The sequence below is a fragment of the Chinchilla lanigera genome, unplaced genomic scaffold, assembly GCF_000276665.1.
Source record: "Chinchilla lanigera isolate Chin_1 unplaced genomic scaffold, ChiLan1.0 scaffold00009, whole genome shotgun sequence".
NCBI classification, from domain to species: Eukaryota; Metazoa; Chordata; class Mammalia; order Rodentia; family Chinchillidae; genus Chinchilla; species Chinchilla lanigera.
In genome coordinates, this window is record NW_004955410.1 from 16,315,923 (window position 1) to 16,338,894 (window position 22,972).

General features: G+C 40.8%; 1 protein-coding gene and 1 long non-coding RNA gene across 4 annotated transcripts in view; one reads left to right on the forward strand and one right to left on the reverse strand.

The window, feature by feature from the left end:
* Positions 1-22,972, forward strand: part of Scin (scinderin) — a gene marked incomplete at its 5' end in the record, with an annotated part of 72,156 nt that overhangs the window by 29,792 nt on the left and 19,392 nt on the right. The window contains 5 exon segments of the mRNA XM_005377322.2: positions 14,264-14,356; positions 16,767-16,899; positions 17,249-17,337; positions 18,066-18,281; positions 21,995-22,116. Coding sequence (XP_005377379.2) covers positions 14,264-14,356; positions 16,767-16,899; positions 17,249-17,337; positions 18,066-18,281; positions 21,995-22,116 — 653 coding nt within the window.
* The window catches only part of LOC102016790, a 76,087-nt gene continuing 60,586 nt past the window's right edge, over positions 7,472-22,972 (reverse strand). Inside the window, exons 7-9 of one of the 3 annotated variants that reach the window (XR_001232735.1) lie at positions 20,766-20,920; positions 20,503-20,665; positions 7,472-7,502 (exon numbers count right to left, since the gene is read on the reverse strand). This is a non-coding gene — a long non-coding RNA (uncharacterized LOC102016790). Of the gene's footprint in view, positions 7,503-18,288; positions 20,058-20,502; positions 20,669-20,765; positions 20,921-22,972 lie in introns of those variants that run through there. The other 2 variants (XR_001232733.1, XR_001232734.1) reach the window with 2 other exon arrangements.

The following is a 22,972-nucleotide window of genomic DNA, read 5'->3' on the forward strand; positions in this document are numbered from 1 at the left end:
TTTGGTTTTTCTCCGGTGCCGGGAACCGAACTCACTACCTTGCGCTTGCCAGGCAGGCGCTTTTGCCGCTGAGCTAAATCCCCAGCCCCGTCTTTTGTCTTTTTGAGACAGGGTTTTGATGTGCAGTTCAGGCTGGCCTTGAGCTCACTTTGTAGCTCTGGCTGGTCTCGAACTTGCAGCAATCCTCTTGCCTCAGCCTCCCAAGTGCTGGGATTACAAGCATGCATCGCCATGCCTGACTGAGCCTTTGTTTTCTATCTCTGCTGTCAGCTTTCAGCCTTTCAACTACTGTTGGGAGGAATTAGATTTAGGGTAATTAGCACACACATTTTCTTAGAAAGTACATCCTTTTGGGGCTAGTTCAAAACTAAGTAAATGCTTTTCAAGCAGCTTATAGTATATGAAAGTTTTCTGGATTCTGTAGACAGAAAATGTTTGCATAGCTTTCTTGCCATGGAAGTAAGACTTGGTCTAATCTAGTTAAATGTTACATGTAACTCAGGTTTATTTGCCTCCTGTTGTAGTCACTTTCCTCATCACTGAGCCGTGATACCTGACACTCACAAAGTAGAGCAGGAGAAATTCACTTTGACCCGTGTTTTCAGTCCAAGGTCAGCTGGTGCCAAGGCAGGGAGGTGTGGTGGAAGGCTCTGGCGGAGGAAAGGTGCTCACCTCATGGCGACCAGGAAGTGGAGAGAGGAGGAAGGAGATACACCCTTCCAGATCACACCCCTAGGAGTCCACCTCTTCCCCCTAGACCCCATCTCCTTACAAATCAGCTGCATTGCTCCTATGATTCAGTCCTCTTCCAAAAGCCCTGCATACGAGCATACAAGGCCTTTGGGGACATTTGAGATCTAAACCCTAACAGCTCCTGTTAAAGAAAGAGAGAGAAGTAAAATTATATAAGTTGTGTGAAGGTAAGTGTATTGTGTATGTAGTGAGGAGGGGCAATAAAGAAATGCTTGTGGATCATGGAGAGCTCAAGTGCTTCTCTTATGGATGCTCTACCTAGCTCTTTATTGTCTCTTTGCCTTAAAGGGATACATTGGAGAAGAAAAGCCTCATCCTGTTCTTTCTTCCCTCATTATGCTTAAAGCTTTCCCACTGGGAAGCTCCAAAGTTGATGAAGTGAGCAAGAAATTACTGAGGCAAGAAGCTCAGAAACATGACGGTGAAGAAGCAGCTGGGAGAGGAGGAGGGTGGCCTCTTGGGGCCTCGTGTTCCCTAAACATCTCTGAATCTGAGACTCCCCACAGGCCATTTTATATATTAGGGGCTAAAAATAAATCAGACATGTCTGCCACTTTGCTTCTTGCTGCAGAGCGAGATAATTGGTAGGCCATGTTAAATGTTCTCATTAGATTTGGAAGCAAGCTTCAGAGTCTTTGTCTGCCCTGCGGACGCTGGCATTTAGGCAGGACAGGTGAACCCACTTAGTGCCCCTGCAGTGAAACTCAGCTCACTGAAAGCTCAGCCCACAGCAAACTTGTTAACCATTATAGCCCATGCTCTTTCTCATGGAGCTGCCCTGGCAAAGGTAATCTGTGACTGAGTTGTTTTTTTTTCCAGTACCGGGAATCGAACTCACGACTTCGTGCTTGCCAGGAAGGTGCAGTGCCACTGAGCTAAATCCCCAGCTCCTTGTGACTGAGTCTTATGTAATCGATATATTCTGTTTCACCAAAATAAAGTTATATGTATGAGACTACTTATGGGAAAGATAAGATTCAAACACATAGGGTCAGAAAATTAATTTTATAATCAAGGATTAAGAGCATCGTATGTATCATAACAGCAGAGGAAATTCAAAGAGGGGAGACATTGCTGTGTTCTGTTCCTCCTTCTGAGCATGACTGACCGCGCAGGAGCCCATTCTTTAGGTTTTGCTTGGAAAGAAACATATAGATTCATCTTCAACTTGTGGTTTTAAATCTAAATATAAGACTTGAAAAGGGAACAGCATCACCTTTAGACGGTTTAGTGAAATCAGGAGGTCGATGCAAGAAAAAATAATTCAGTGCAAGTCCACAAGGAGATGTGCAGTTAAGAGGTTCAGCGTTACATTATAGTGAAAAGAATTAGAACTGCGATGCAAGAGGGGAGAATAATGCTGTGACAGGGGCAGTGTTTGACTTTGCATATATGAGGGGAAGAAGGATGGGGAGCTATCTTTTGTTGCGTTCTCATGGTGTGCCAGTAATGATGACAATCACCTCACACCTACTGTTTCATTCATAATAGTTGATGGGTGTTAGTCATGGCACCATTGACAATGTAGAAATAAAATCACAGAGCCTCTAGCTTAGGCTGCTGCATCCTTCCAAGGGAAAGGATGTGTCAAAAAGAAAAGGAAGTGGCACAGAGACATTAGGAAACCAAAAGGCAAACACTGAAAGTGTGCAGTCAAGCACTGATCAGATGAAACTATCTAGTGTGGGTTTGAGGTCTTATGGAAAGAGACTTAGTAATCCCTGGAAAAGGCAGATAACCTGACAGTTGCCCTGAGCCAGCTTCCAGGCCACCAGACTGAGACAGCTTGTCCAGGGAGGATGTACCTTGGAGGCAAAAGTGAGCATCAGAAATGCCTGGCTGAGCTGCTCTGATGGACATGAAAGAACTGCCTAGCAAAGCCGGTGCTGTGGAACACTTGGATCCTGTCACCAAACCAGGCCGGGGGCTATACCGATATCCAGTGCTGGATCTTCAATGCAGTCAGTAAATCAGAATCTCCAGAGCTTGTACTCAGACCCTGGTGTGCTCTTTTCTGACATGCAGCCAGCAGAAGTAGCGAGAGATAAGTTGGCATTGGGACTAATGTATTTTAATGACTTATGAGTTAGCTTTCCCCATGGCAGCCACCTGTGAGCTACATCCAGTTACTCAGTCACTACCGAGCCACATTTCAGGGGCTGTCGTGACAATTTGGTGGGCAGCATAGATATAAAGCATGTCATCGCTGCAGACAATTCTGTTGGGTGGCACCGTGCTAGGTAATTAAGTGGCTGAAGTTCTTGTAGAAGCCACATCCGCTTTGACCTTTTATTCTAACATGTGTATCACATGCTTTCTGTCCTCTAAACTTACTATAGCACATTTCCCCGTATCTGACCTATCAATGAAGGACAGAAGAATCAGAGAGGCGGAGAAGCATGCACCAAGATCGTGGAGCATCAGTGTTCAGATCTCGTGTCTGGATGAGGTGGGGCTGGCTAAAGAGGGTGCAGTCCTTCCTCAGAAATCCCATGGTTTACGTCCCTATGGGTCATCCCTGTTATCAAATATTTGTCTTATCTAAGGCACAAAATGCCTTTCAACAAGTAAATATACCTAACCAGGACTTACTTCACTTTTACAGTTTATTTCTATGTTCCGTATGCTTGCAGCCTGCTGATTGTTTAAAAGTGACTGAGTACTTAAAATGTTTGCTCTTAGAACCTGAGCACTTAGGCTGCTTCTAGTAAAAATAGAGCCATTCACAGAGAAATGGTTAAGATAAGAACAGGATGGCATATCTTTTATATAAGGAGGCCTCAGTTGGAGTTGGCTTTGGATCTTCTTTGTTTTAGTATTTATGAAAGGCGGAACTGAGGCTCCCACCTGCCTCGGCCTCATTTTCTTTATCGATCGAGCTGCGGTCAGCATGTTACTCACTGGCCTTGCCTGTCTCCCAGAGGCTTCTGAGACATGCCTAGAGCCCTCTGTGCTAGCACCTGGGGGCCTGGGCACCAACATGAAACGTTTTCTTCCAGAATGATCTGGAGTTCTGAGTCATACGCTGTCCTTTTCCAGGTTGTGTTGTAGGTCCACTTTCCTAAGATGCACTTCAGGCACTTCCAGTGAAATGGACAAATGCCTTGATTTATATGTACAAAGTTAAGAGAGGGGAAGCACATCTTGAGAATGAGCCAGGGTATGAAGGAGAAAATTTCACATCCAAATAGATGGGCCTGGTTAAAGGTTAAAAATAAATTAAAAACAGATTTGCTGGCCATGAAAACCAGGGATTAAGAAGATACAGTGAATTTGTTCTTAATTGCCTGGTTATTCTTTCTGAAAAAGAAAAAATTTACACGAGCCTTGGGTCTTAAAAGAAAAATCATCCTGGGTGATGTAGGGGAGAATAAAACCCCTGAGAGTGGTCCCGATACGGGTCACAGGAACCAAGAAATTCTGAGGCAGAGAACTGCACAGCTGAAGCTGAGACAGCTTGTTTATTCTAAGTATTTAACAAGAATCTCTCCTGACATTTTTTTGGACTGTACTTTCATTGAATGCAGTGGAAACTGATTTAGGCAGAAAACAAAATTATAGTTCTACCAATTCTCAAACTCTTTAATATAGTAATAATAATATCTTTGTTGCTAAACATTTCCATTAGTTTTATAAAACAGAAGAAATAATAAATATATTCCTATTCATTTTTTCTGTTTATATAATGCTTATTACAAAATAATAATTGGGATCTTACAAAAATCACTTTCTACCTGAAGGCTGGTGGCCAGTTCTATCTAGGTCTTTCGTAATGCTTCTTTGATCAAAATGCCTAGAACAGTTAGGAATCCGTTAAAAACAGTTACTGTCCTGTGACAGTGACTGCCATTAAATACAGTAGTCTGGAAAGTGTGAGGTAGACTGTAGGGTAAAATGGAGTGATAATTACTCCCTCTGAAGTAAGAAGATGCCTACTGTGTTTATTCTACTGAGAGAGAGGAGAAAACAACAAAAATCAAGATGGAAAGTATTTTTTGTTTAATAAAAAATTTTACAGTTCTATTTATTAAAGAAATAAACATATGTTTTGTTGAAATTCTATGAAATATAGATAACCATAAAGAAAAAAATCCCCCACCTCTTGCCTCCTAGGAAAAAAATTCTACTCTTTTTTATTTATTTATTTATTTATTTTTTTGTTTGTTTTTCTTCCGGTACCAGGAATTGAACTCACGACCTTCTGCTTGCCAGGCAGGCGCTTTGCTGCTGAGCTAAATCCCCAGCCCCTATTTTTATTTTTTTGAAACAGAGTCTCACTAAGCAGTTCAGGCTGTCCTTGAACTCACTAACTAGTACAGCCTACCCTCAAACTCAAGGCGATCCTGTCTCTGCTTCTGGAGTGCTGGGATTCCAGGCTTGTGCCACCAAGCCGGGCACACAAAAAAAATTCTACTCTTTACTTTTTTCATATACATATTGTTGTTTCTATGAGAAAGAATTCGTATTATAATGTTTTGCAGCCTGATTTTTTTACTTGCAATATTGTGAACATCTTCCTTATTATAAAATAGTTTTTCTATTTCAGTATATCATTTTCTATTTGTGTCTGAATCATTATTGTCATAATAAATACAGTATAATTTATGTAATTAGTACCTTGTGTATGGGGGATTTAGATGGTTTACATTTTTTAACATAAAATCTTGTGATGAGCATTCATCAGGTTACTCTTAAATATATTCAAATTATTTTCTTAGGAAAAATTGCAAGAATAGAATTATTGGATTAAATAGTTCACATGCTTTTAAGGTTTCTGTTAGCTACTGCTAAATCACTTTCTAGTATTTTCCTTCTCATCAGAGAGAGCCTGGTAGAGTACTAAATCTTTGCCCACACTGGATATTATCAGATTTCTTTTAAGCTTTTTTTTATTTTATAGAGAATAATAAAAAAAAGAACAACATAGACAAAAACAAAACAAAGCAAAAACAATAAAAATGGTACAGGGTTTCAGAACAAAATGATAGGAATTGACAGTGGTTGTTATACTACATATTGTCATCTTCAGTGAAGTTCCTCAGATTAACAGATGTAAGAATGCAAGATTGATTAAACCATTAAAGAGAATAAAAAAATAAAAACAAAAAACATTAGAAATGATATAGAGTTTCATTAGACAAGACGGTAGGAATTCACCAATGGTTGTTAACCTTTAACAATATGTGGGTAAAGGTCGGGGATATAGCTCAGCAGCACAAGTGCCTGCCTGGCAAGCACAAGGTCCTGAGTTCGATTCCTGGTACAAATCAACAACAACAACAACAATATATGGGTAAAAATGATCACTGTATTTTGCATCCTTTGGAGGTTCTCTTATGTTTGTTGACCATCGCTTTTTGTTCTTTTGAGGGCTCTTTTACCATACAGTACTCTGATAGGACGGAAGCACTTCGCTGTCTCAGCCTTCAATGGCCGCAGCACAGACAGGACCTAGAGGGAAAAGGAGAAGGAAGGGATAGGAATTGGTGAGAAATGAAAACAAAGCTATATGGAGAAGAAAGCAGAACACCACTGTGAATAGAGTATTGCTGTACAGTATAATTGCTACTATTGGTCTCATCTGAATGGGAGAACTAAAAATGGTCCAGTGTACTTTCTACCATAAAATAGCATTTACTTTATTTTCAGAGACAGGTCTACATGATTTCAGTGAAGACCTTTGAAGCACTTGCTGGAGAAACACAGCGTATTAGTGGACATATACTCTAGAGTCAGAACTCTCATTCTGACTTTGCAATGAGCTGTGTGATTACTTAGCTTGGTACCTCATGTGTGAAATGGGATAGTAACAGTGCCAGCTCAGTGCCAACTTCAGTGTCACGAAGACTGTGATGGTTAAGGTGGAGTTTCAGCTTGATTGGCTTTGGGATTTGCCCATATTGTTGGGTGTGTCACAGAGCAGTGGCCTTGGGTCCACATCTTGTCCCTCACCCCTTTTACCCTGGCACTGTTCCCTTGCTCTGTTTCCCATTCACCATGAACTAGCAGCTTTGCTCTGCCATGCCCTTTAGCCATGATATTTCTGTTCAGGAGCCAGCCAGCCATGTACAGGCTCTTCTGAATCCTTGAGCTAAATTAAACCTTTCCTCCTTTAACGTATAGGTATTGTGTCTCAGCAATGGAAAAGCTAGCTAATACAGAAAATTGCTACCAGAAATGTGGGGTCATTGTTATAACTATACCTGACCATGTGATTGAGAACTTTGGAACTGGTTTTTAGGAGGAGTTTGGAAAGGTTCGGAGATGTGGCCAGACAAGCCCTTGAGTGTTTATGGGTGATTTTGGTCAAATCTCAGAAGACCAACATGCTGACAGGAATGCGGACAGTAAAGGTCAGGCTCAGGAGGTTTTAGTTGGGAACAAGGACTGTATTGGTAGTTGGTTTCCAGGCCATGTGTGTTAGCTCTGGAAGAAAATTTTATTTACATTTTGTTTATGTCTTGCGTCTTTGTAGGTTAAAGGGGCAGACTAATTAATCTGGCAAAAGAAATTTTAAGATAGCCCAGTATTCAACCTGTTGCATGACATTGCTGGCTGCTTTTAGTCAGATTTATAATGAGAATTATAGGTAAAAGACAGCAGAAAATTTGGCAAAACTTAAATTTTTGGCCCAGAAGGAACCATGTGCAAAGTTGGGGCCAAGGGAGCTGTGGTTTCTGAAGAGGTTAGCACTATTAAAAAGAAACCAAGTGGGGCTGGGGATTTAGCTCAGCGGCAAAAGCGCCTGCCTGCCAAGCGCAAGGTCGTGAGTTTGGTTCCTGGTACCGGAGAAAAACCAAAAAAAAAAAAAAAACAAAAACAAAAACAAAAGAAACCAAGTACAGGGATAAGAAGAAAGATACCTTAAAGGTATCTTAGGAATTAACAAGACCCCACCTGCAAGAATATAAATGTGGCAACCTTTCATTTAAGAAAAAGTCCTTGTGGCTCATGCATGAGAAAGACTTCCTAGGGAACTGGTTCCCTAGTATTTTTTACACCATACTTAGCTTTCCAGGCACTCAAGGACTGCTGTAGCCGTGGTCCAGATTGGAAGCCCCAGAAAGTTGGGAGATGCCAGGAATGTGGAACATCTATGGAGAAAAGCTACAGTCTGAGAGTAGAACCAGCCCAAGAGAGGGGCTGTTTTAGTTAGTTTTTCTTGCTGCTGAGACAAAATACCTGACACGGTTTGTTTGGCTCACAGTTTGTAGAGGTTTCAGTTTATAGTTGGCTGGCTCCAAGGCAGGGTGGCATGGCAGAGAGGCATCACAGAGGAAAACAGTTCATGGCAGGCAGAAGGCAGAAGGCAGAAGGCAGAAGGCAGAAGGCAGAAGGCAGAAGGCAGCAAACACTAGGTGACAAGCAGTGATACTCTTTCTGCCCCTTCATGTTTATCCAATTTATCTGCCCTTAGGGTGCATAGCACTCAAACCCAAGGAGGGCCTTCCCATATTCGCCCTGCTGGGTTTCAGCTTCATTTTGGTCTGATTCATTTTTATCCTCCTGTTTCTCCCCTTTTGAATGGGAATATTTACCTTGTGCCATTTTGCCTTGGGATTGTGTAACTTATTTTTGATTTTACAAAAGTTTGTAAGTAAAAGTTTGACTTGGACTTAAACTTTTGAAAATGCTGGAACTGTTGAGACTTAGGGGAAGGAACTGTTGTGTTTCTGGTTGTGCATAGGATAGTTATGTTAGGCAAAATTGCAAACTTGCTGTTGTCATTATTTGGAGATTTAGTTTAAGGAGATGTGTTTGGGTAGCAACTTGAAAGGGGGTGAGATGTCTGGGTGGGTTGTGGAGTTACAGTGTGGTGGATTGACAACTGGTGGTCAACTTGTAACCCCCAGCCGAACTGAACCAGCATGGTGCTGGGTGTGGGGGCCCACCTGAGGATTGTTGCCAGCAGCATAAGAGGCAGAAATAAAGAAGAAGAGTAGCTGTTGGGAAGCTGTTAGAGGGCTGTTGGTTCTCTTGGAGGACCTTGCCATGCTGGCTTTCCTGATATGAATGTGGCTGTTCTCCTCATTGAAAGAGCTTATTGTTGCTGAAAATGGCTGCAGTTCATTTTGGGGGAGCTCTAGTCCTTACTTTGAGCATCGCTTCCTGGCTCCAGAGGGGAAGATGGTGCACTGTTCAGTGTCCTGGAGAAGCTTGTGGTGCTGGCTTTCCTAATACAGATTCATCTGTTCTCATCATCAGAGGAGCTCAAGACCTTGCTGTTGCTGAGGATGGCTGTGGTACTTTTGGGGGGAGATTTGGTTCTTACTTTGAGCATCTCTTTCTAGCTCCAGCACAGATCCCTCAGCCTGCTAGCACAGATCCTTCGTCATACTGGCACAGACTTTCTAGCTTACACCACTGACCTTTGGGCCTTACCAACGCAGATCCATGAAACAAGCCTGCATGAGACACTGTCCTGGGCTCTTGGCCTCCTGTTGAACTCATGCGGGGCATTGATACGAGCTCTAGGTCTTTAGCTGGACTCATAAAGGATATTAACATGGGATCCAGGCCCTTAGCTGGATTGTTGGTCTTTCAGACACATTTCCTGCATACTTTTTGTGTATGACTCTTTGGGTGACTGTCATAAAATAATCTTATAAATTGTGTGTCCCATATTGTTTCCCCTTGTAAGCCCCTGACTACCACATATGGCCTTTATGGCTGGTCCCTCACTCCTTCCACTTTGAGACTGTTTTCCTGCTTTGCTTCTTGGTTGCTATGAACTAAACAGCTGTGCTGTCCTGTCATGATGTTTCTGCTTTGGATACAACCTTCCATGTACTGAATCTCCTGAAACCATTAGCCAAATCAAATCTTTCCTCCTTTAAGTTGTGGGTTTGGGGTATTGTATCTCCATGAAGGGAAATCTAACAAAAATGAAATGATTCAATAACTGCAAATTGACTAGAATAGTGTCTGTTACATCACAACATCTCAACGCTAGCAAGTATTACCTGAATACAAATAATACTTAATTAAAGGTAATAAATATTTAAACAGACTTCAATACATGTGGTTTGACAAGAAGAATACTAGATGGTTAAGGGTAGTTTTCAAAGAAGTAAAATCATGAACCTTATACAAATATAAAATGACTGATGTAAAAGTTTATATTAATCCTTTGATTAATATGGAAACCAATAAAATATTACAGCTAGTTTAATGAAATGTATGGGCAATAGTGTTGAAATAAACTTGCTAATAGGCCAGCTGGCCTCTTGTTCAGGGCATAAATTGTTTTTATCTGTACTAAACAAAACTCATGTGGACTTCTATGAATGAAAATCATTCGATGCTATCCATCTTACACTGAACTAGGAATTAGTTCAGAGGAAAGGTGCAGACCCTTGTCTCGTCAGATCACTAGATGGATCCCCTAGATACCACGTATGGAAAGAATCTTTTTGCCCATTTAAATAATTTGCCCAGTTTTCTTTGATTTAGGGGATTGTGTGACCTGTGATTTTGAGAGTTACTGAAATGGCATTACTGAGCCTCAGCACTCACTAGCTCTGTGAACTTATTGCAACCCTTTAAACATCTGTGTCCTTTTCTGTAAGATTAGGATAGCTGTATCTAGTTCACGGGAGCTCCTGTTAGGATGAAATTGTGTGTCTAATGCTCCTAATATAGTGTGTGACTCAGATGTTGAACAAGCAGTAACTGTTATGCTCTTAATTGTTATTCACTGAACCAAGGCAAAGAATAATTGCTCAGTTCTGCTTCTGCCACACCCTGCCAAACTAGGTAGAAGTTAAAGCCAGTGTTAGGTAAAGCCCAGGGGAAGGAAAGGGCATGGCTCCCACAGGGACATGGAAAACATCATCCTGACTAGAGGAAGGCACAGGGAGAGAATGAATGCTGGGAAATAATCAGGGGTGGGTAGCACACAACCTGTGGAGGAACCTTGGGATCCAGACAGGGGAGGTTTGGCTCTGTTCGATAAATACCCAGGTTAGAGGAGGGCAGGTGCAGGGGCCTCACCCTAAGTCTGTGTACGTAAAGCTGGTGGTTGTGAATCTGCATTTTATTAACTTGCCTAGATTTTGCTTGAGCACATTGAAGTTTGAGAACCACTGTGATAGATGTAAGATAATAGCTTTATTTTCTAATTAAAAAAATTTTGAAACTTACAGAGGCAGTATTGGCAAATAAATATAAATATGCTTAAGTTATACAAAGTGAGGTTTTGATATACATATACGTTGTGAAATGCTTATTGCAATCAAGCTGCTTAACATATTTATCACTGCACATAGTTACTATTTTTGTATGTGTGAGAGAGATGAGAAATAGGATCTGTTCTCTGGGCAAATTTCAAGTACCAATACATTAACACTGATTATAGCCAATGTGCTGTACATTAAATCTTTGAACTTATTCCTCATATAACTGAAATTTGTTCCCGCCTTATTTCTGCCAAGCCCTGGGATTCGCCACCCTATTTCCAGCTCCTGTGAGCTCCTGTAGTAGTCAATTCTCTCCTGGCTGACACATAGTACTCAACACACACAGCTTAAAGCAAGTGAGGTTTAGGGCGCTCAGTGTCCGACCGTGATTGGTGGCTGTAAAGCAGAAACAACACCGCAAAGCTCCCTACTTCATGGACTGAGACACCGAGCATGGGAAGGGTGCCACGGCAGGGGGGTGGTAAGGCCAGACATAGACTCAGGAGATTCAGAGCGGAAGACAGGAAGTATTCAAAGTGATCGTAAGTCTGGGTTAAGAGGAGACTTGCAAAGGTAACACATCTGGGGAATTAAAAAATGATCAGTTCTGTAGAAAATAAGTTCTGTTTGAAACAGATTAGACAGTAGTACTTTAAATGAAAATTTACAGGAAACCATTTGGGAGAGGAGAGAGCTCCAGCCTTGAATGATGATAATTCTTGGCTGGGACAGTTGATATTTTTATGGCAGATTCTCAAAAAAGACTTCTTTGTTTTCTTACCTCTTTGTTTTGTCAAAATATGTGTCATTTCACATCTAGAAGGTTATATGAACTACATGCCAGCCATATGGGTAGCCTAAAATGAAAGTGCTTTAAATTTAGGCATGATCTTACCTGTAAAGTAAAGAAAAGCTTGACTGATAAGTTTATTTCAAAGATCAGAATATATGACACAATTAGTAAAGTGAAAATGTTTAGTTATTTTGTTTTCTCCGGGCAGGTTGTAAATCCCTTAAGGGTTGGGCAAGGTGCTTGGAAACTCATTTATATTCCCCAGGGAATTGCTCAATAAATGCTTAATTGTTGAACTGGGTTTTAAAATGATACGGGAGGGCGGGGATATAGCTCAGCAGCACAAGTACCTGCCTGGCAAATGCAAGGTCCTGAGTTCGATTCCTGGTACCCCCCCAAAAAAATTTAAAAAAATTAAACTGATCCATAGGGGTACCTGACAATGTACCATGTGCCTCTGCCCTAGAGTTAGGCCTGTTCTCAGTCAGTGCCTTTGGTCCCAGCTGTGTTATAATCCTTTGAAAGGCTAATTAAGAGATCTGGGTAATATGAATTAAATTGTGATGTTTGAGAAATGTCTAAAATTAAAAGTTAGAGTTTGCCCGAAATCGCAAACTCAGTTGTCCCACTGGGAGACCTCTCAGTATTAGATATGCCCTTAATTTGAATTCTTTACTCCAAACAACTGTCTCTGTTGGAGTAGAATTATGAAAGGGTACATGAGGAGACTTTTGGTGGTTCTTATGAGCTATGTGTCCTTGTTTTTCCTATACCAATATCTATCTATCTATCAATCAGTCTATCATCTATCTATCATCTACCATCTATTTATCTATTTATCTATCTATCTATCTATCTATGTATTTATTTTAAGCTTATTGGTACAATTTAGGTGTATATAATTGACCATGATCACTATAGGGGATTTGTATCTGTACATGGTATATCTTGATTCTTCTTTTTTTCCCCATTCCATCCCCTTCCCCTCCCCTTTCACAGAGCTTAGATTTCATTTTATCCTTCTTTTCTCATTTTTTCTTTCCCTTCCTTCCTTTTCCCCTTTCCCTTCCCTATTTCTCTTTCCCTTTTGAACAGTTTAAGTAGATGGATGGACCTTGAGACCATAATCATAAATGAAATAAGTCGGACACACATGTGTAAATATCTCATTCTTTCTCAGGTGTGAGACACTGAAATGTAAATGAGAACATAAATGTACAATAGATACTGTGAAAAGGGAAGAAGATATGTGTACTTCTATCAAATTATAAATGTTAAAAAAAGCCTTGGTTGCAAATGCTTTAATTTTGGGTATGATCCTACATTTAGCCAAAAAGTAAAACTCTACGAGTTGGCAGGTATGGTTAATTACAGTGCTTCATTGGTCATTGTCTAAACAAGATGGTGTCATGTTCCCAGAGGGTGAGCTCTCTGGTGCACTTTAACTCTAGATTGTGCCCATACTTGTGCACTGTTAGGTTTTTGTACACTTTTACAGTTGTTAGCTATTTGGCAGTGTATATTTTCATGTAATACAGTATAAAGGATACTGAATAAAAACATTATACACCGAACTAATTGTTGTTAGATATGTTGCACTTAAATAAACACCTTCTTTTTCTTTTCTGAACTTGGATTGATATTTATATCGTAACATCACATTATTTGGAATAAGTATATTTTATTTCTATCTTTAACATTCTGTGAATGGTATTTGTTTTTTTTTTTTTTTTTTGGTATCGGGAATCGAACTCACGACCTCACACATGCCAGGCAGGCGCTGCACCACTGAGCTATAGCCCCGGCCCCTGCGTATGGTATTTGTGTCAGTTAATTTAATGGATTAATTACAATGTCTATAGACATATTTTTTGTGAGTTTCATATTTTAAAAAGCAGACTCAGATGTATTTTCTACCAAAAACTTCGCTCAAGCTTTTGGATTGTATTCCGCACGCAAAGAACAGACAAATACATCTGTTAATTTATTTGGCAGGTACTTGTTGAGTATCTACTCCATCCCAGGCCCGGTGCTAAGAGTCAGTAATACAGCGGGAGACAACACATGGTTAGGGTCACCATCCTGCAATAGCTCAGTAACAATCATATTTTACCCTCAGTAATTGTAATCCAAGTCTTCATAAAAATGATTTCATAAAAACTATAGATTATTTCTAGAAGCAGAAGTCACAGAAGAAATTCTGTTGCAGAGCTGAATTTAAGAACTTTTTTTTTTTAGTGCTCATTTTCTGATAGATTTAAAAAAATATAGACACTTGAGGCTCCAAAGTTGGGACTGACTTTCTTGGAAATTCATATCGCTAGTGAACTCAAGGTTTGCTTACTTAACGTCATTGGCTGGCTTGGCTACTAGGAAAGGGTGTATGTTGTACGAATTGATGAGAAATACGCAAAGCTGGGGGTTTTAACTGGCAGTGTTTCATAATGTTTTAATAAATGTAAAACAGCTTACTTTAAAAAAAACCCTCTGCATCTTTTAATGATGAGACTTATCTTTCATCTGTTGTTCACTTTTCAAGGTTTTAGGGAAAAAGCCAGAGCTTCCGGATGGAGACAGTGACGATGACGCCCTTGCAGACATCAGTAACAGGAAGATGGCGAAACTGTACATGGTGAGGTTACTGGCCCCAAGCTCTCTTTTCTGCAGGACTGGGTGAGGCTGGGCGCGCCTACGGGGGAGCACTTCTCTTTGCTATCATTGATAACTCCTCATTGCCTTCACAGAGAAATGTGTAGGAAGATCAGTTCTCTTCTCCTGCATACTTGTTAAAGTTATTCTTTTATTACTTTGTGTTATTTTTATTGAAAACAATGAATAAATGTTCGCCGTGACTTACATAAAAAAATGTTACTGCTAGCTTGCAGCCAGTATATTTTGATATACTTCAGTTGACGAAATGTGTCCTTCATCAAATAAAATATTTTGTTAGCTTTTTCTTCTAAATTCTTGATAAGATTATAACATTTTTGCCTTATTTAAAATATCTTCTGTAGCCTTAATAAAGGCCTTCTTTGTTATAGGAAGGTGAAACTCTCTCAAACCAGTCAGCTGGAAGAAAAACAGGATAAAACCAACCCTGGGCAGACCATGTGCCGTGTCACCTTTCTGGTGAATGACTGGTTCTGTGACCTTGGGCAGGACATAACCATGCTAGGCCTTAATTGCTTATCTGAAGAGACGGGAGTTTGGGTGGGCAGAAGGACAGTGAGAATACTAGATGATTACTCAGGTTCCTTCCAACCATATAATTTTATGATTTTATTGCTGGTTAGGGTAACAAAAGCTACAAGACATACCAGTTAAAGGGATGGCTAAAATGGGATTCTTCAAATGTTCTCTCCCTTTACAACTTGCCAAGCAAGCCATGTGGAGTAGATAGTAATCTTCCTGCAGAATTTAGTAGTTTTCTCATCTCTAACAGGAAGGAGCTATATTTGCTGTACTTTTAAGGACTCTCTAGCTCAGAAGCATATAGGCTTAAATGAATATGGAGTTACTAACTTGGGTAACATAAATTCCTTTTTATAAAGGACAAATGGATTCTTCCTAAATGGCAAAAGAAAATGTGGTTACCATTTCTTTTTTTTTTTTTAATTTTAAGGAGAATTAAAAAACCCAATAACAAAATAACAACATAGAAAAAAAAAAACCAAAACAAAAACAGTAAAAATCACCCAGGGTTTCAAAACAGAATGATAGGAATTAACAGTGGCTGTCATATTACATATTGGTATCTTCAATGAACTTGCTCAGCTTACCAGATGTGAGAATGCAAGACTGATCAAACCATTAAAGAGAGTAAAAAATAACAAAAGATAAATACAGAAGTTCTTGTCTAAGTACTTTGTGGTTTCATTTCTTTCTCTAAAACCCATTGTCAGCAGCCTGACGAATATCATTTAAATCTCGTCATCATTCAAAACTGTTCTCTCTTCTCGGTACCATTAAGGACTAAAAAAACCATTTTTCATTGGGAAATGTTAATCCTGGGTCGTGGCGCCCTCTAGTGGAACTCTAACCTCTTGGACACATCTAAAATCTGAAAATAATTTGGGGCTCCTGAAAAAGTGTGGGAAGCACAATCCCTTGGGGGAAGCTTCTGAAAGTACCCAGTTGAAAACGCTGCTGTAAAACTCCTCCGCTGACCTAGGGAGGGGCCTGGGTTACCCGGTGCCCCGGTGATATAACATACGTGATGCCAGTATGTGGTGTGCGGATACCACTTTCAACTTTGTAAGACCACTTGCAAATTTAAAAAGTCCTACTTCCAAATTTGAAAGAAGAAATTTACTAGTGCTAATTGTCACACAATACAGGTTGGTGGCAGGACCTGTGCGGACAAAGATCTGTTGACATAGACCAGGAAAGAGCAATGCCCTCCCTCTCACAGTGCCTGTCACATAATAGGCACCCTGTGGCCCTAATGACTGTTGTATAAACTCCAGCCTTTGGTGTGTCCAGTGAGTGTTAGATCACTGTTACTTAAAAAGATTGCTCTAAAATTTAAAAAGAATCAGGTAAAGCCCATCACGTGGTGCTTACTACATATAAGCCTATCTGTAAACCTTTGCTGTTGTTGGTATTGTTTTTGATGTGTTGTTTACTGATGTGTTCATCTCAATATTAAACCTCTTCATTAGTAATTCTTTTACCCCTAAGGAAGCTTTCTTGAAATATAATGCAGTGATACCTGGGTTCACAAACTCCATTCGTTCCACAGTGTTGGGGAGGACGGCCACCTTGCTATTCCTGCAGGGAACAGGGCTATGGTCTTGTTCGTCACCACTGTGGAGTTCATAGTCAGAAGCAAAATTTTGCCAGCACTTCTGCTTTCCAGCTGAATTGTTTGGGAACAGAAGGATTTGTGAACCCAGGTATTACTGGTGTAAATTTCATGCTCTTCAATGGTGTGATTCAATTTTATTACATTTAGAGAGTCATGTCGCCATCACTGTAATGTAACTTTAGAACACTTGTGTCCTCCCGAAACGAAGCCGTGGTGCTCACGGTTTTTACGTTAGGTTTCAGACGCAAGTGGTTCCATGAAAGTGACTCTGGTGGCCGAAGAAAACCCCTTCTCAATGGCGATGCTGCTTTCTGAAGAATGCTTTATTTTGGATCATGGTGCTGCCAAAAAAATTTTTGTGTGGAAAGGTAAATTCCTTGGGAGGATGAAGAAACCTCCCTCTTTTAACACTCTTTGGAAATATCTGTAAAAATCTCACCTACTGTGCAGCCATATTCCCCTTATCAATGTCATTTAGCTGGGATTAGGGAGTTTAAAAAGCACTTTGGCAATGGCAAAAGCATCTTTTTATAAACACTGTTTATTACTGTGATGAAATAGTTCTACTAATGTTCTAGCAAATACTTGCCATTTTCACATTGGTTTATTTAAATTGAATTATAATTCTGTTTATTTTTGGCATGCAAGTATTTCTTAATCATATAATTTCTTTCCTCTCTGACACCTTGTCTGTCTTTAATTTACTTTTTACTTTAGGCAAAGATGCTAATCCTGAGGAGAGGAGAGCGGCAATGAAGACAGCGGAAGAATTTCTACAGCAAATGAATTATTCCTCCAATACTCAAGTATGTGGGAAGATGAATTGGCTAGAAAAAAATGTAAAAAACATGGCGATGATGACATGCCCATTAAACTCAGGAAAGAGTTTGCTTCCAAGCAGTGTGTGTGTGTATGGGGGCAGATTAGCTCCACTTGAGTGCATGCAGTCTTGTGTTGTATGTCCCTAGTTCTTTGCGTGGGGTACAGTTTTGCAGAAACTGGAAATCAGACTTCGTCAGGGTTGCATAATGAGAAAAAGCCTGCTCACTTCCTCCGCAGCCTTTAACTTGTGATAATCAACCACAGTCGACTGAACCAGGAGTGTTCATCATCGTAGACTTGGGCTGGTACCAAGATAATATTTGTCTTCATTGAGATCAGCTTAGACATTGGTCAGTTACTCTTTTCCTGTCTGAATTTCTCAGCCTCATCTATGCCTTTCCTCCTTGTATCATGGCTCAAGCAACACTGTGAGATAATTTCTTCCAGGTCAAATGTCTTATGAACTTAACATTGGAAGACAAAGATATGGAAGAAGTTTATTCTTATTTCAAACATTCAGATCCACGGCAGTTACTTCAGTTGTGTGGAAAAGCAGGGTTGGGCTATTAGCATCACTGGGTTCTAATTGTATATCTGTAATCACAGAAGCCAGGACAGTATTTTCATTTCTTTAGCTCTTTCTCCATTATTAGAGTAATATTTTTCCTCGATCTCTTATTTTCTTGCTTGTTATTATTATTTTAAATTGCAGATTCAGGTTCTGCCAGAAGGAGGTGAGACACCAATCTTCAAACAGTTTTTTAAGGACTGGAAAGATAAAGATCAGAGCGACGGCTTTGGCAAGGTTTATGTCACAGAGAAAGTGGCTCAGATAAAACAAATTCCTTTTGATGCTTCAAAATTACACAGTTCTCCGCAGATGGCGGCCCAGCACAATATGGTGGATGACGGTTCTGGCAAAGTGGAGGTATTTATATATACATGTATACACACCTGCTTTTGTTTGTTTTTATCAAGCTTGTTTATGCCAGTCTCTTTGGCAATATAATTTCAGGAAACTGCAGATGTTTTGAAATGTAAATTTTACGTAGTAATAAAGATGGGTAGTAAAGATGGTCCAGGATTGTTAAGTTTGGATGGATTCAGTGTTGGGTCCCAGTCTGCCTCCTGGTTCATAGGCAGCCATCTTTTGGCTGTGTCCTCACGAGATGGAGAGGTTAAGGCTGAAAGAGATGCTTGCTGTCTGATCTTCACTGCCCACTTCACAAATTTATATGTTGAGATGCCAAGGAGATAGATGGTTTGTTCAAGTCACCTAACTACCATCTTGGGAGACCTGTTGTGGGAGGCGGCCATCTTGCTTCAGGTTCAGAACCTCCTTTTCTGGCAGAGAGCCTGTGGTGAGGGTCGTCTAATGAGGGTGTTGCTCTGAAGGAACTAACTATCACTAGTTTTTCCTTCTCTCACACATTGGAGAGATTCATGAAAGCAAATGGAGCATGTGTATTACTAAAATCAGAGTTTTTAGAGCACTTAAGTTTGTTGATTATTCCATTTTAGATTTTTCAAATTGCTAACAATTCCCTTATCATTCTCCTTAATTCAGATCTCTTCACTTGCCATACACCCTTTAGTTGGCTAACTTAATGAAAACGGTAAGGTTACTTCCCCTTCTATAAAATATTTTCATAGTTTTTCTATGTCTCCTGAAAACACTCATCATCAGCTGGGCTTTCAAGGTCTTGTGATTTGACTTTTGATTCCCCTTCATTCACTTGTCCTAGACCTTGAGGGCTGACTCTTGTCTCACCATCGGGCTGTTTTTCCCACTCCTCCTTCTACCATCTGACTAACATTCTCGCTCTCCATGGCAGCTCAGACAAGTCATAAGCTGCACCTCTCTCAGAAGCCGTCTCTATGCCTTCTTGGTGTTTAATTGAGAAGTGATATTTTTCACAGGATTTATCATATAAGTACCATAGAAATGTTCATTTACTTAGACATTTCTTCTAGGCCTCTCACCAGTTCCTTGAGTACAGGAGTTTAAATATTTTATCTCTTCATTCTTAGGGCTTACCACAGTGCTTAGGCCAAACGATATTATCAAAGACATCCTCTTTCAAAGACATAAAGTGTGACTGTAAGCTGCACAGGGCTTGTGGAGCAGGAAACGACAAGGGGCGGGTCACAAATGTCCCTCGTGGCCACCGTCAAAGGGGCCTCAGCTTCTGGGCCTGGGTGTGTCTCCTGCTTGGATGTCCTTTCTCGAGGTCAACTCAGGCACCACAGCCACAGGGCCTTGGGGCAGCCTTGGCTCCTCCACGCTAGCCGGATCCCGGACATGATCCCCATTTCAGGCCATAGCATCTCTGAGAGGGCCCCCTGCGCTTCTCTACTGCTGAAACCAGGGACCTTCTTAGGCTTCTGGCTTAGCAAGGCGGTGCTGTGTCTCTGCTCACCAGATGGCACGTGGGGCTTCTCTCTGAAAGTCCAGCACTGCTGCTCTCCACTTCTCTGCATTTTAACGCCAAGTGCTGCCCTACTCCTCCCCAGGACCCAGACACGGAAGGGGGGTGCCCGTATTCACTGGTTGCTCTGCTGCTTCTCCAACTCTCATCCCTTCAACTCAGGGTGTCTTTAATTTGCGGCGAAGATGAGAAAGCAGAATAAAGGCACTTTCCAGTTTTATTCTGGATAGTGCTTTTTAGAAGCAGAACTCACGCTGTTGGCATCATCTGGGCTGCTGTAACAAAAAACACCTTAGGCTGGCAGCTTAAACAGTGGACATTTACTTCCCACAGTCCTGAGGCCGCAAAGTCTAGAGTTAAGGCTTGGATGGATTCAGTGTTGGGTCCCAGTCTGCCTCTTGGTTCGTAGGCAGCCATCTTTTGGGCGTGTCCTCCCGAGATGGAGAAGCTGCTGGAAGACTCTCTGGGGTCCCTTTTACAAAGGTATTGATTCTGTGCCTTGTGATTGAACATACAGTGAAAGCTTTTTAAAAACTTCATCAGAGGGGCTGGGGATTTAGCTCAGCAGCAAAAGCGCCTGCCTGGCATGCGCAAGGTCGTGAGTTCGGTTCCCGGTACCGAAGAAAAACCAAAAAAAAAAAAAAAAAACTTCATCAGAGTAAAAGACACATTGCCAGGAACCACCCTCAAAACACTTGCCCTCTGGTCAAACACACTTACCTCATTGCTCTCGCCACTTTTTAGAACAGTTCTGGACGTCCTTTTGTGAGGATCTTTAGTTATGCCATTGTGGCTACTTCCATGTCCTCAGTGGATTCAAAACATTTACTTTTCATGGTCATTTTGACTTTGGGGAAGAGCCAGAAGCCACACAATGCCGAATCTGCTGAATAAAGTGGATGAAGACATATCACGTTTTTATTTGACAGAAACTGCCGTGGATGGCTGCCTCAGTGTGGGAGAATCATAAAGTATGGTCATACCTCGGCTCTCGAACACTTTTCTTTGCACACGTTTTGGTTTGCAAACAAAAGTGTTCAGCAAAATTTTGCTTCCATTCACAAACTCTGCATTGGGTGACAAACGCGACCACGGCCATCTTCTCCACGCAAAGACAAACACAGCCATCTTCCCCAAACTGTAAAACAAATTAAGTTCATAAGCCAAGGTATCACTGACAGTGCACATTTAAATTTAAAAATTTGATACAGTAAAAGACACATGGCCATTAAATCTCCTTCAAAATGCTCCCCTTGCTCTCATATTCTTGAGAATACATCTTTTACTATAATGAAATTTAAGTGTAACCTTCACCACATCTTTCCTTCACCCCTCGAATTCCCAACAGACCCACCTGCATAATCTGACTGCTTCTCCAAGGTCCTACCACCTGGGCACATTGGGATTTAGTTTTCAGAATGAGTCATGTAGGGGGAACAGATACTCAGTCCACTGAAGCAAGATTATCACTTGGTCATGGTCTACCAGCTCTTGCATCAGAAAATAATAAACCAAAGGAAGAAGAAAGTTCTTTCATAATCAAAACATTTTCATTGCAAAGGTAAAAGGTAGATAGATATATTTCTGAGATGACTAATGTAGTTTGTTATTGTGCTAGAGTGTCATGTTATTTTCACTAATTGATTAAGTAATAGATTTATTAATTAATAGGGTCAGAACTGTGTTAAATATTGTTGAGGAAGCAAAAGAAATGAAAGTAATGAAAAACCAACAAATTGCCAGTTTGATCAACTTTCTTCCCCTTGTTTGATTTTTTTTAAAGTATTGGGGATTAAACCCAGAACTAAGCTACTTCCCCAGCCTCTTTTAAATTTTTTATCTTTTATTTTGAGACAGAGTCTTGCTAAGTTTCTAAATTCTTTAGGGTGGGTTTTTACGTGTGATCCTCCTACCTCAGCCTCCCAGAGTGCTGGGATTACAGGTGTGTACCATCATACCTGGTCTTTGTTTGCTTTGTAAACTGGTTAGATTTTTTGGTTTTTTTTTTCCCGGTACCGGGAACCGAACTCACGACCTTGCGTTTGCCAGGCAGGCGCTTTGCCGCTGAGCTAAATCCCCAGCCCCTGTAAACTGGTTAGAAAATAATTTAAAAGTTGTTTAATAATAGTTGAAAAATAAGAATTATTTAAAGCCTATGAGAAAAATTAGATTAAAAATGTTCGATATTGTATATCTGTTTTGTTTCCTTTAGATTTGGCGTGTAGAGAGCAATGGTAGAATTGAGATTGATCCGAGCTCCTATGGCGAGTTCTACGGTGGTGACTGCTACATTATCCTCTACACTTATCCCAGAGGAATGATTATCTACACATGGTAAGTCTGCCTCTTCCACGGGAGCTCAGTTTCTGCAGGGGCCAGATTAAGGTTGAATATTAAGTTCTCTGCAGTATGGGGTGGGATAATCCTGTAGTTGCCCAGTGAGATTTGTATGGCATGTATATAGTGTTTTCTTTTAAACATGATTTCGATTGCTTCATAGCTGCTATGCATAGATAAGAGTAGTTAGATAAAAATAATCCTCTCTGTTCTAGGAAAAAGGTTTTGTGTTAGTTACTTTTCTCTTGCTGCTGACATAATACCTGACACCCCGAGTTAAAGGGGGAAAGGTTTTTTGACTCACAAGTTTGTAGGGGTTTTAGTCCACAATCAGCCCGTCCAGTGCTTGGCAGAAAGGCATCTCAGAAAACAGTTCATGGCAAACAGAATACAGCAAAAGCAACAAGGGGAAACCACAGCTTTTCTAACCCTTGTATTTTATCCAGGCTCCTTAGGGCGGGTAGTACTCACACCTTAGTCCTAGTGCCCTTGAAGCTAGCATTGCACCACCGTCACACACTCTAGATCCAGCCACCTCTGAAAAGGCCTCACCTATGACTGCATGAGGCTTTGTGAGGACATCAAGACACAAGCCACGCCATAGCAGGCTTTCATGTCCTGAATGGCAGTATTCTCTTACTGGATATGTGGTTCGATATTTCATTTCATATGCAGGTGAACATTCTAGTGGCCAGCATTGGGTATTGCCTGGCTTATTGCTGACATTCACAAAGGCCACCCAGACAGAAGCTATGAAGTCATAGGGCAAACCCTGTAGGGGATATAATTTGTGATTTCATTGAGGCAGACTCCAGAGACCTCAAATGAATGTGTCTTTAGTCTTTGTCCCCAT